A 13,909-nucleotide genomic window follows, 5' to 3' on the forward strand; every position below is an offset into this window, starting at 1 on the left:
GACTTCCTCTCTCTTTATAAAGGATTAAATTACAAGACATGCACTTCTGCAGGTAAAATTGATACTACAAAAGCAGCCAGACAGAAAAGTGCATTTCATTTAAAAAAAAATTGTAATGACATAAATTTAATTTAAAGGAAATTCAATTTTAAAGGTAGATACATGATCACCACTGGAGAAGGGGGTAAATAACCAAAACGTTTCTTGATATCATTATATTGGCCTTAAATGGAAAACTACTAATTTTCATAAAATGTTCAGAAATATTGCTATAAAATATTTTATTTTTCATGTGGGCTTTTAGATCATTCATTACTTTTCCAATTTTCATTATTCATTATTTTTTGTCTGAGTCTCTCCACCTCTCGTAATAAAATAAATGTGATGATTTATCATTCATCTTCAAAGCTACCTCACCATGGCCATGTTACATACCAGCATCCACTGTGTTACTTAGACCTTATTTGATATATGCAAATATTCATGAGGTGACAGATATCGGGTTAAATAGCAAAAATCTTTCAACATATTTACATTGACAGATATTTGAGATGTGAAGACTCAAGGAGGCAAGTGGTGCCTGTTTGACTTGGATCATGCCTCAATTCATCATATCCTGAGATAAATCCTATTTTATCCGAAATCCAATACAGATGACAGTTTTAACTACAGTTGCACATGGAATAATCTTGATATCATGCGCTGGGGTGTGTTGTGCGGTGTTTACCCAGACTGTTTTATCTACCTGATTTTAGCTCTGTATATCAAAGACAGTCGGGTAATTTTAAGGATAGTATAGTACTGGTCTAAAAATATTTGAATTCCTATTATTTTTGTTGGACCAATTGGGTACTACTATTTGAAAAGACAAATTTAACTATGTCATAATCATGCTCATACTTATAGCACAAAATAAATCACTTTTACAGACAAGATCAAGAAAGTGCACATATTTGAGGTCTAAAGATGCTACATGTAAATGGTACAGAAAAACATTTTTGCACATTGATGTATAATGTTGTCCATGTAACAAATCAAATGCGCCAAACAAGTTTTTTCTTAGAACCCTTGTTCGTTGCATAACTTACATCGATGGCCAATTTCTGTCCATGACCATTTTGAAATTTTGAATGGACCTATTTAGTTAAAGTTATATACCGTAAAACCCTGTCTACAAGCATATACAGCATTTTGGATGAAAGCTCAATTAATATGAAACAAGCGTGAATGTGCCAATACAACAGATTGGTCTTACAATAAGTCTTGTTTGTATATATGCTTGGATCTGTAATTTATTTGCTCAAACTCCATAATGGCACCTGGATTAATTTAGCTTTCATTAGAAGTACTCTATATGCTTGTAGACGAGGTTTTACGGTATGTCCACTTTTATATGCGTCTATTTTTCCAAAAAAGCATCCAGGATCATGGATGCGAGACGCAGTTTGTATGATTTGCCTCAAGTCTAAGCAGCTTTTTGCCAACATAACAAAACAGAAGATGTCATAATATTGTTGGGGCAAACACAGACCGACATGACTGAACACAAGAAATATGACTGACCTCTTCCTCGACCTGTGCCTCTAGCTCCTCCTCTTAACGATGGCGGACCAGCACCACCTCCACCCCGCCCCATTAGGCGTAGCACCACAGAACTATTAACACACTGAGATAAACACCGCTGCAAAAGAAAAACACACTTTTATCATTATCATATTACACAGGTTTTATATGTTTGTTTTTTCTATCAAGTTAGCTGAAATTTTGACCACACACTCTCCCAATTGCTCAAGCCCGTGACACCTTCCTATATTTAGCTTCCAATCAATTTGGAGGAGGGTCAAGGTTCATGTAAAGAAATTCATCAGAAAGCATGATATTAATACTAAAATATCACAATAGATATAACTTGAATCATTCGGGCATCAATCATATCAAGGGATTGCTTCCATGTCACATTTCAAACTACACATGTCAGTGATGTAAGTAGGACTTTAGAAAAAATCCTACAAATCTGGAAAAAATCCTGAAAAAGCGTGTGAATTTGGGCTAAAAAGCATTCAGGATTAATCCTACAAACTTGCATCCCTGACATGTTTGTATTATATCAGATCTCTCATCAAACCATCAAGTCCAACTCACCTGTTCTTCATCGTTGAGTGGCGTAAGCGCCATAGGTGTGAGACACTCCTTCCGCCCGATAGACTGAAACTCCTCCACCTCGCTGGGCGCCTTCTCTGGCTTCTTATACAGGGCCAGCATCTCCTCTCTGCCGTAGCGGTGCTCTGCAAGTTTGAATTGCACCATGCCAGGTGAGGGTGGTGGTGATGTCACGCCTGTTCCGCTGGAGAGGGCACGCAGCCACTCGGGACCGAAGTTCAGTGTTTCAGACATGCTGTTATATGTGTGTGTGTGTGTTCTGCAAATGACAACACGATATGAAATATTATTACACAAATTATACAGCTTGCAATACAGGCATGTTGAGAGTACATTGTGAAATGGTCGAATCATGGTATCACATGAATAGCACATGACCTCCAGCAAAATTTGTTGAGGTATTTTGAAGCAGGCTTGACAAAGAATTCAAATCACAGTTACACTTCTGTAGGTATTGTGGTTCTTGAGTTATGATGATGTAATAAGTGGCAAACCAAAACATCTTCATAAAACGACAACATATCTCAAGATAAAACCACAAGACATTAAGCAATCTTTGAATTTCCAGTCATGTAAAATGCAATGCGCAACAAGTGTAAGTTCTGCCTAACTGTGTGCATGCCATTCTATATCAATACCGATGTAGTCTCATTTATTCACCTATTATAAGCCGAATAACATTTACAAATGTACTTCTGATGATGTGTTTAACTATTAAGCAAATTGTTCATTACATCTCATCTGTGCCACAATGCAACATGTTAGAATGTATGTAATGAGGGCAGTAGCATAGATTTCTTTTTGACATTGGGGGATGAGGTTGGAAAAATTTCTTGAAGTATAGTGAATCCAGCACCTTTTGGCGACAGAATAAGTTTACGGTACAAACGCACAAAAACAATTGCCATATTAAAGCTAAAAAGTTAAAGTGGTGATTGGTGAAATATGGTGCAAAAGTAGAATAAATTTGCACTTTTGGGGCTAAAATTGCCAAAAATGAGGTTAATTTGGTCAGAAACCCACATACAGGCATCAACATTGGGGGGGGGGGGTGATTGTGTGGACCATCCCCCCTAGCAAAATATTGGGGAGATTTATCCCTCCCGTACGCCATGGATCTATGCCTATGAATGAGGGAAAAATAGACTTCTATTAGGCCTGTTCTATATGCAGCCCTCGAATTAAGGATCTGAAGGGGCACGGCAACTTTTTTAGGGCAAGTTGAAAATTGCCTTGGATTTTCACTGAAAAGGCAAGGCAGCAGGGCAGTTTGTAATATTTCAAGAGGGCAACATGGCAACTGTTGAATATGGTCATTTTCACAGTAAAGGGTGTAACTTTTGATTTTTAGGGTCAAAATTTCAAACCACTTAAATATGTTTCTGTTTACTGTAATCATGCATAGAAGCAACTTAAATTCCAGTAAAATAATGTTTCAAGGCTTAAACCTTTTGATTTCGGGATAAAAAATTGACATTTCCATAACATTTTGGTTAAAATCTAAGAAAAAATGTATTTTACATAAGCTCAGAAAATTATGACATGAAAGCTGGAATACATGTGAAATCCCATTCCAAAGTAAGTCAACAGATATAAGTTAAATTTTATACCATGTTTTGCTATGTTTGTAATTGCAATTTTGAAAATTTTTAACATCAAGGGTCATTTGCAATGGAAATTTCCCAACCTTAAACATATTTTTTAAGTTTTAATTGGGTTCCTAAAATAATTTGAATGTCTAACTTCATGTACAAATACTACTTGATGAAAGGAACCTACCAGCCAAGTTTCACAGAAATTGGAGTTATTTTCTAGAATTGGCAATTCAAGCGATCTGTGTTTCGGAGGCTTCAATTAACAACTCAGGTGATCATAAAAGTAAAATATTTGGCTAACTACTACAAGTTGACATGAAAAAATAGGTAAAAAATATCGCAATTACCAATTTTCATGCATTGCTTCTAAGTATTGAATTTCAGTTGTGACAAAACTTAAATTATCACAGCAAGTCATTTTTTTTGTTTCGGAGGCTTCATGTTAACAATGGTTAAACATTGCAGAAGTAGTTTTTTTGAAAACAACACTGTTGGGATCATCTAAGCTGTTATTTTCTTGTGTGTATTGAATCAATGCTTCTATGCGGCAGATATTGTAGATTTATAACATGGTAATTTTTTCACCCATTCGTTAAGTATGGTGTTATTTGCATGTGAAGCCTCCGAAACGGACTTTCTTGGGTATCAGTATATTTTTCAAACATTAACCATAATATCAAATTTTTTTTTAATTTATGACATTCTGCACATATCATGTAACAATTACAATGCAGATATCAATATGGAACACACCAATTTAGATATGCATAGATGATAATTAACCTAACTGTTGTTTCGGAGGCCTCATTTGTTTCGGAGGCTTCAATTGTTAACGGAAAGTTTGTATTGGGTCCCATTTTCAAACGGTGATATATATCTCCATGATTTAAAAACAAGTGACTTGAGGATCTACTTTGCTACATTTTGATAAATAGATTGGATGAGCTCTTTTATTTATATTTGCCCAAGATTGGTGAACAGTTTGTTTCGGAGGCTTCAAAAAAGTTAACGGAAAAATGGCTCTTTGAAGTCAAGATTTTATAAAAATTTTAAAAGCTTGCGAATCGACTAATTTTTGTTACCCATTTCAAGTTAAGATATCAACTGTTATGAATCAAGAGGAAGTGAAGAAATAACCAAGAATTATGAACCAAAGCTACACCCACAAAGTTTGTTAACAATTGTTAACGGAAAATGAAGCCTCGAAACGACAAATCTCAAGTCCGGTTCTCAAAAATACAGGGCTGTTCACAATTAAATCTAATGTGGCAGTGTTTACTGAACATATGACCGTACTTTCAGGATAAGAAAAATTATCCATGAACTAACTGAAGAAAACACAGGGTTTTACAAAAATGTTACTGTTTTTTATAGTTTTTCAAAATGGCAATATTAGGTACATTTAAGCCTGCTAAAACTGAGCATAATAACTCCGAAGATGATTATGCTACCCAAGGTAGCTGCTAACTAGATGACTTATATGGCCAAAAATCATGGAATTCTGTGGCTTTATTAGAACACTACGGATCAAAATGTTAAAAATCCAAAGTTACACCCTTTACCGTGAAAATGACCATATATGAGAAGGGCACCAAGGCAATTTCTCAAAAGTGAAGAAGACACACACAAATATAGATAGATGATTTTATAATGAAGGGGCAGGGCTGGGTGGGGCACCGACGCAACTTCATTAGAGGGCACGACAATTGACTGCCTTGGGTAAAGGACATATTTTGAGGGCATTACGGCAGTGGGGATGGGCACCCACGGCAATATGCCATGGGTGCCGTGGGTTAATTCGAGGGCTGTCTATATGTTCAATTTCTTGTGTACTTTTGTTTCATGAATTCTGCAACAAGACTAATCCAACAAACCCGAAACCTGAAATTTAATTTTGATGTGTGTTCAATGTACCAGGCACTGTCTTTTAGAATTTGCAAGAGAGCATTAAATAGCTCTTCTGGAACCTTCAAGGAGAGCTGTTTAGAGCATTTACAATAGATTATAAGGAGAGAATGGTCAACTAAGGAGAGCTAAAAATCACTCTCCTATATCAGATTTAAGGAGAGCAGTAGAGAGTAATTGTTCTCGCTCTCCTCAAAAGGCAGTCCCTGATGTACAAGAACAGCATGATAGACATGCATGCACATATGTGACTCCTCGCCACAACTGAGCCCGGATGTCGCCAATCATCATTTTGAGATATTCAACCAAAATATTCTGCTTGAAATTAGCTTTAAAATGATGTATATCATGTCTATAGTACTTGACATTTAAGTAGTGAAAAATCAATAAAACAGTCAATAAATCCTTTCTTTCCTATTGTTTATTGTTAAGTTCGATGGAGCATATCTCAATAGTGGCACTGGCGACATCCGGGCTCAGTTGTGGCGAGGAGTCACATATTAGAAAATTAAAATTGAAAAATGCTTAATAACTTATTTTGCTTGATTGCTCTACAGAATTAAAAAAATCTGTGCATAAGAACTAATCAGTGTCATCACAACTACAGCTAATGTTAAGTTACAGAAAGAAAGTGTGAACATAATGTGTTGCAATCCAATTAAGCTAATGTGCCCAACCATGACCAATATGACCTAGCGTCCCCTTTTCCATACCATATCCTGGGAGAGAGAGAGACAGAGAGAAACTGCTGGCTACTAGATATAATTGTTTCTATTAAAATCTCACTGTTGATCAGCCAAGTGAATTAAATGTTTTTTGAGCAACAGAGATGTAATAATAGGTATAACAAATCACTTGCTTACTAAGCAATCAAAATATAGCACAGGTACAGGTTGCAATTTATTCAAATCAATATACAGGCATGAGACTGCACTTTCATAAAAAAAACTGAAAAAACTGAAAATGCGTGTGAAATTGGGCAAAAAGTACCAAAAACAGGCTGAAATTAAATAAAGTTGCGGAAATTTTGACTATAAAAAAAACTGAATTCAGTTTTTAAACTGAAAATTCTCATGCCTGAATATAGCCTTACTAAAATGTATGCAGGCATTTCAGCTAGATCAACAATCTAGCCATAACAGGAGGGCCTGTATTGGCATACATATATCAATATGCTGAAATCTGAAGGAATGAGATGAAATATTTACTGCAATTTATAGGAATGTGGAGAGGCTGAAATATTTACAACTTGTGCACTAAAATATATTAAATAAACAAGTAAACAATAACAATTCAGTAAATAACTAAATAAATACCAAATAAATAAGTGATATTAAATGGGCATGGTTACAGATTTGTCCATTTGAGTAAATTTGTACAATAGCCCAGGTGTAAATTGGGACATTTCTCTACTGTATGTTTTAAAACAGAAGTGTGGAGATAAAACTTTTCATGTCAAAAATATTTGAAATAAAATAAAAACTTTTCCTGGAATTTTCAAAATTATGGTATGTACATATATATATATATTCTTTTAAACAGTAAAAGCAAAACTTCAAGATTATGGTCGGTGGGCTGAGGACAATCACAACAGTTGGGTTTTTTTTTTTTTTGGGGGGCTTTTAAATTGTGCATCATAAATGAAGTATGTCCATGCTATTTGTTACAAAACTTAATCAATTAGTTTTTATGTCAACACAAACCCGGCCTTATGAATGACTACAGATCAGTAGTGAGAGAGAGATTATTACCCATATGGTTGGTCTAAAATATTTCACATGAAAAGTTGAACATGGGACTTCCTCATCAATTATACAGGCTTTATTAAACCTTCCTAATTTTTACAGTGCAGTGTACTCTCCGCTAAAGGGTATCAATACATTCCTCAAAATGCTCAAAATGGCCAATAAATTAGACATGTTAGACATTTACAATTTTTTTTAGTTTTACATCATTATGGTAAGCATGGGCCTAAATGTGTACTAATTGATACGAATTTTTGGGCATTCACTCGTACATGTACCAATATGTATCACGTAAACTTATGCAGAATCCTGCACCACAGTTCCTGGCACTTTGGAATTCTTAGTAAAACTTAAATGGTGATGCATTGCACTTTTTATATCCACCCATGCGTTGACCCATATCAACCACTATCAAATTAGTCACTACTAGAAATTTCGCGGTGTGTCGGCCATCCGCTGCAATGCCTCTGCCTTGACATGCATCATTTTACTAGGTGCCACTTTCATTCAAAATTTACGAATAAAATATGAATGTTTTTGTAGAGATCATCAAATTACATATAAAAATTTTTTCAATTGGTAGCTTTACTTTACCCACACGCTTAATAAATTGCTCCCACGCTCTAAAATTAGAAACCCACCCTTTTTAAGGGGGTACTACACCCCTGCCCAATTTTGTGCCTATTTTTGCATTTTTCTCAAAAACTATAGCGCATTGGGGACAAGTAAGTATTGGGGCAAGGACTACAACTACTGCACTGGAAATTTTATTTCAGCACAGACAACAGTTGTGGAGTTACAGTCAAAAATGAGGGAAAACCAATATTTGATCAATAAATCAATAACTACCGGGGGTTGCTTTGAGTTGCTGATTTTTCAGTACAGTAGTTGTAGTCCTTGCCCCTATAATATCCATATCTTACTTGTCACCAATGTGCTATAATTTTTGAGAAAAATGCAAAAATAGGCAAAAAATTGGCCAGGGGTGTAGTACCCCCGTAAGTAAAAGAAAGTTTTGGGCCGGCACATCTGTAAACTTTAAGAATTTCCTGAAATCAAGATATTTCTTGAAAAGTAGCATCTCTTATTTACAGTTACCGTTTACTCTCAGTGTCAATTACCTGTCAAAATCACTCTATACTGCGTAACTGGTTTTGTCCAATGCATATAGAGGCCATTTTGTGGGTAAAAGGTGGTAAAATTCAATACAGTTGCATTTAGCTGACAATGCAATGGATATGAAAAATTGTTGACTTCAGTGATGCATAACACCATACAATGTATAAAGAAATGGAAGTTCCAAAGTAAACAAGAAACTCTCACTGACAATCCTGACAAGCTAGCACTTCATTCACTCAAGATGATACAAACCAGTGTTAAGACTCATAAAATTTAGTGCACATTTTGCTGTTGAAGAGAAATCATTTTAATTTAACATGCATTGCAAAAATGTCAACAAGATAAGACTGTGTTATAGACAAGGTTGCAATTTAGCAGGTGTTCAATAATGTGACCATTGAGGGATAAAAAACTTGGAACCAGGCAACGATTTTAGTCCCAAAGCGTTGACTGTCACTGCTGTACTAAAGTTGCACAGAAAATTACACATAATTACCGTAATTATGCAAATTATATGGCAGGCTGGCCGTACAACAAGTGAATCCCGGGATGTGTTCATCCGGAACTCACTGAGGTGAAGTGTTCAAGCCACAATCAAGTTGTGATGTGATCAGGGTCCCAACAAGATTCACCGATAATGATTATTTACACTTGATTGTGGCTTGAACACTTCACCTCAGTGAGCCCAATTTTAATTTCTAAAACCTAAATTTCTCCGATTCAAACTTGCAAGCAAATAAAAGGGCACAGCGGCAATTGGATCAGAGGGGGATGGGCATGGCATTGGGTCACTTGGGTGCCTTTTAATAGGACAAATTTTAGGGGCAGCACAGCAACCGCGCATTGACGGCAACTAGCCTGCAGCCAATGCGGTCGATTACTTTGAGACCTGGTGAACGTGATGCATGCTGGGAACAATGAGAGCTCACATTGATACGGGAGACAAATTTGATAGCTTTTGAGCCCTTTTCATTCCCAATCCCAACATGTATCACATTTGAATATCGATCGCTATCAGCTTAACATGTAGATCCAGTTGGTTTAAAATGATATTTGTTGATGCATTAATGTGTCAAGCGATATCGCTTGAAAGTTGAGATTTCTTCAACTTTCAAAAGCGACTCTGTTTTTGCCTCGGAGATTTGTATCGATTAATCGGCTTGACGCTCTGAAAACGGAAACTAAACACTGAGCATGCATGAGAATCGCTTTTCTGCAAAAGCAAATTCAGGTTTAATGACAGATTCAATAATGTCATGACATGTTTTTATGATATTACGCAAGTCTGTTTATCATGTACATTGTACAACTACAAATTACAAAATTACTTTCACTGTAATTTTGGACAGAGGTCTACCATATCAGTACTACAGGTAAATTAAGTACCGGTACCAGTAATTAATTCTTGGCCACGTAAGCTCGAACATACCCATTGCATCGATTGTAGCGTAAGCGTGTAGTTCCAGTTAACTATAACTCAGTATCTTCATTTATAATTTGGAAATTTTTTGATACTTCAGGTCCGTAGATGTATTGTCATTATGTTTAAGGGGGTACTACACCCTTGGCCAATTTTGTGCCTATTTTTTGCAATTTTTCTCAAAAATTATAGTGCATTGGTGACAATTAGGCCGTGTAAAATTAATATTTTGGTTCTCGTCCCCTCCCTCCTCAATTTCTGGGATTTGTCAGATTTTTTTTTTTTTTTTTTAGATTTTTCAATTTTTTAGACTTTGGAATGATTTATGAAATCTTCATACATATAAATAAGTTTATTAGAGAACAAGCATCACTTCCAAGTCTTTTTGTGGTACTCTAGGGGTGTTTATCCCTCAGAATCTCACATTTAAAAAAAAAAAAAAAAAAGGCCTCATCGTTTCCTCGAGCACTGTTGGAGAAGACCGAAAACTACTGACAATGCTAATTTTACATTGAAAAAAAAAAAAAAAAAAAAAAACACCTACCTCCCACATCAATTCATGAAAATCCTCTGGACGAGAACAAAAACATTAATTTTATACGGCCTTAACTTAAGATATGCATGTTATAGGGGCAAGGACTACAAATATTGGTCTGAAAATTCAGCAACTCAAGGCAAGTAGTTATTGATCAGGCCTTATATTAAGTATGCCTGGACCAGGAGCTAAAAAGAGCTCCTGGTCCCAAACATGGCTCCTGGTTCTATAGTTTACAGTGTAAAATATTGGACACACCAGGAGCCAAAACTGGGCAACCATGGGGTAAAAAAAGCCTGGGTGCCTGGTTAATATAAGCCTTGTTATTGATTTATTGATCAAATACTGGTTTTCCCTCATTTTTGACTGCAACTCCACAACTGCTGTCTGTGCCGAAATAAAATATCCAGTGCAGTAGTTGTGTTCCTTGCCCCTATAATATATGTCTTACTTGTCAGCAATGCGCTATAATTTTTGAGAAAAATGCAAAAATAGGCACAAAATTGGACAGGGGTGTAGTACCCCTTTAAAGATTGAAGTTTTGCTGACAGGACTAACTAAGCGTGTATAACGTGGTTGAAACGGTAGGCCACTGTAATAATAAAAGTTCTTGACAAACAGGAACTTAGTTTGGTACTGGTAGTATTATTTATTTCTTCATACTGGTGCAGATACATAAAATAATGTAAACCTCTGGAGAAAAAAAATGATAAACAACCAGAGCAAAAGCTCGTGTTACAACCCCATGTTGATGCGTCTGTGGTGAGAGATAGAGTGAACTCCCCGAGCATGCGCTACAGGTTTTATCGGAAGTTCCCAAGTATCAGCCCACACAAATTCCGAGCTGTGATTGGTTGAGATTGCATCTTTTCACATTTCTATTGTTCCCGATGAATGACTCAGAATTTGGCAATATAGCCATTTGTGAAAGGAATCAGAATCCGAAATTGTGTATTTCCCAACAAGAATATCCTACAAAAAAGTATGGATCCCCCATCAACATTCTGCACTCTTTATGTGTACGGTACGCAATGTAAGGCATGTGCAGGCCTTGAAATAAGTAGGTCTGGACCGGCAGCCAAACATTTGGAAAAGCGGGCCCTCCTGGTCCTCTCATTTTCTAGTGAACCAGGAGCCATGAGTCATTTCTTTTAAGGGGGTAGGCTTACTACACCCCTCCCCTGCCCAATTTTGCGCCTACATTGTATTATTGCATTTTTCTTAAAAATTATAGCGCATTGGTGACAGTAAGATATAGGGGCAAAGACTACAACTACTGCAACAATAATTAACACATACCCCACCCATGCATGGAAAACTGTAACATTTATCAGAATAACTAGAATAAGGTGGATATTCCCAGAAGGTGAGGCCTTTCTCTTTTCCAAGGGGCCTAAAGATGGTATTCATCCATGCAGTGTTTGATTTTTGTATATTTTTTTAAGCATTGAGTACCCGGTACCGGGATTGAGTAATCTGTGAGAAGACAATAAAATACAAAAAAATCGATAAAATATGGTGAAAACAAACTGCTACTCAAAATTTTGGAATTGCTACTCAAATCTGAAAGTGAGTAGCAATTTTTGCTACACAAAAAATAGATGAAAAGCGAACACTGCTTGTTGTCAAGTGCGCTGATCAGCCACAGCACGGAATACGTCCGCGGAAGTAATAAAAAAATTAACTTTAAAATAAATATTTAATACATGTACCTGTACTATAGTCAAAATATATTAAATTCTCGATCATGAGAGCCAACTTAGGTACGGTACGCACAGTTATTTGCGTCAAGAGCGTACTACGCAAAGACCGACGCTTACGGCGTAAACACAGCTTTTGAGAATTGACCAATCCCACGGTAGTTGCTAGGCAAGGTCAAGGTTCGGTCATGCAGGTCGCACGATCGTGTTATTCTATTCACTCGGTCGGACATCCGGGAACATTGACTTTGTCCCCTTCGTCCCCTTTGCACAAGTGCGCGGCTGCGCGCACACTGGTTTTACAAGGCTATTTCCCCTTTGTGACGTCAGCCCGACCAAGAGAATGTCAAGTATGCTGACGCAGCAGAAGGTACATCCTCTCATGATCGAGAATTTGTTATTTTTACTATTATGTCGGTCCGTGCCACGTAATTTCCGGTTGATGATGCGACTCATGGTCAAGTGAAAACAAGTCCCTGATTCGACAGTGCATGCAGACTGCAGAGTCACACTCAACTTTCTAAACTTTCACAAAATGTTACCAAAATACACTTGCCTCAAAATAGTAATACATGAATAACAAATAAGCCTAAACCTAAACATGCATGCAATTAATTGCAAATGATTGCAACTACAAAGTTACAAGTTGACAAATTGCAATTTGCCATCGCAGTCCATGCAGTAATGACAGCATGCATGACGAGATTTAAATAATTATTTTCGTACGATCATTTTGCAATTACGGCAACATTGCGTTTTCCTACAATGCCGCAATGGCATGCACCAATTCATTAGACAAAATACTATGAAATAACCCGAGGCCAGCCAAAGTTATCTGGAGTTTCCGGTTATTTTTACCAATCGACCTCATCAGGTACTGCAACACATGCACAGACATGCATGACATGAGAAAAACATCGCACTTTAGTTGCTAATGTAATAGAGCTATATTCCAATATTACATGATTAAACGAAATATAAAACAGTATGTTACAGAAGAAAAGATTCAAAGCTATCTACTGGTCTCTACCTGGTGTGTTACTTCCACTCGAAGGGTGCCAAAAAAGCCGAGAATTGTCAACGCAGGTTCACAAACCCTATCCGATACGTGTGCTTATTTTCAAGATGGCTGTATTTCTGCTTTGTACCACGTGACCTATTTTGGCTTCCCGGATGATTATCTAAAATATAACGGTCTGAGGGAAATTATGATATCAATTAAAATCGATAAATTATCACTAATTATGTTACCTACTGTAAAATATATTAAATTTCATTATTATCCCATTACAATCGAGTATTTTAAAGCAGAGACTGATAATTGCAAGATTTGTTTCCTGTACCTATCTCTTTAAATTAAACCTTGAACTTTGACTTGGAAAACATCAGCTGTGAATTCAATCACACAGTCAATCAACTGCATCAATCAAGCTAAAACAGAAAATGCACTCATTTTGATTGAAAAATATTCGGGGAAAATGTATGCATCTTTCCTCAGAACCCCTGGGCTCAGAACATCTTCTCTGATCCCCTGTTCTGACTGTCCTTGCCCCTATAGTTACTCGTCTGATCCCAAGAATGAAAAAAAAAAAAGAATAGTTTGTGGCTACGACCTATCGTTGTATTTTTGCCTAAAACGGGCCTAATAACCCTAGGACAAAAACCTCTTTTTTAGGCAATGCCAAATGCATGAAAAAAATTAATTCGTTTCAAGTCCCCTTCCCTGCTCA

At 36.6% G+C, this 13,909-nt stretch overlaps 1 protein-coding gene across 1 annotated transcript in view; it reads right to left on the minus strand.

The window, feature by feature from the left end:
* The window catches only part of LOC140157658 (uncharacterized), a 56,072-nt gene extending 42,761 nt beyond the window's left edge, over window positions 1-13,311 (minus strand). Inside the window, exons 1-3 of the mRNA XM_072180899.1 lie at window positions 13,210-13,311; window positions 2,143-2,419; window positions 1,564-1,681 (exon numbers count right to left, since the gene is read on the minus strand). Of these exons, the coding sequence (XP_072037000.1) occupies window positions 1,564-1,681; window positions 2,143-2,394 (370 nt within the window). The 5' untranslated portion in view covers window positions 2,395-2,419; window positions 13,210-13,311. The remainder of the gene's footprint in view (window positions 1-1,563; window positions 1,682-2,142; window positions 2,420-13,209) is intronic.
* Window positions 13,312-13,909: the final 598 nt, after the last annotated feature.

The sequence above is a fragment of the Amphiura filiformis genome, chromosome 7, assembly GCF_039555335.1.
Source record: "Amphiura filiformis chromosome 7, Afil_fr2py, whole genome shotgun sequence".
Lineage (NCBI taxonomy): Eukaryota > Metazoa > Echinodermata > Ophiuroidea > Amphilepidida > Amphiuridae > Amphiura > Amphiura filiformis.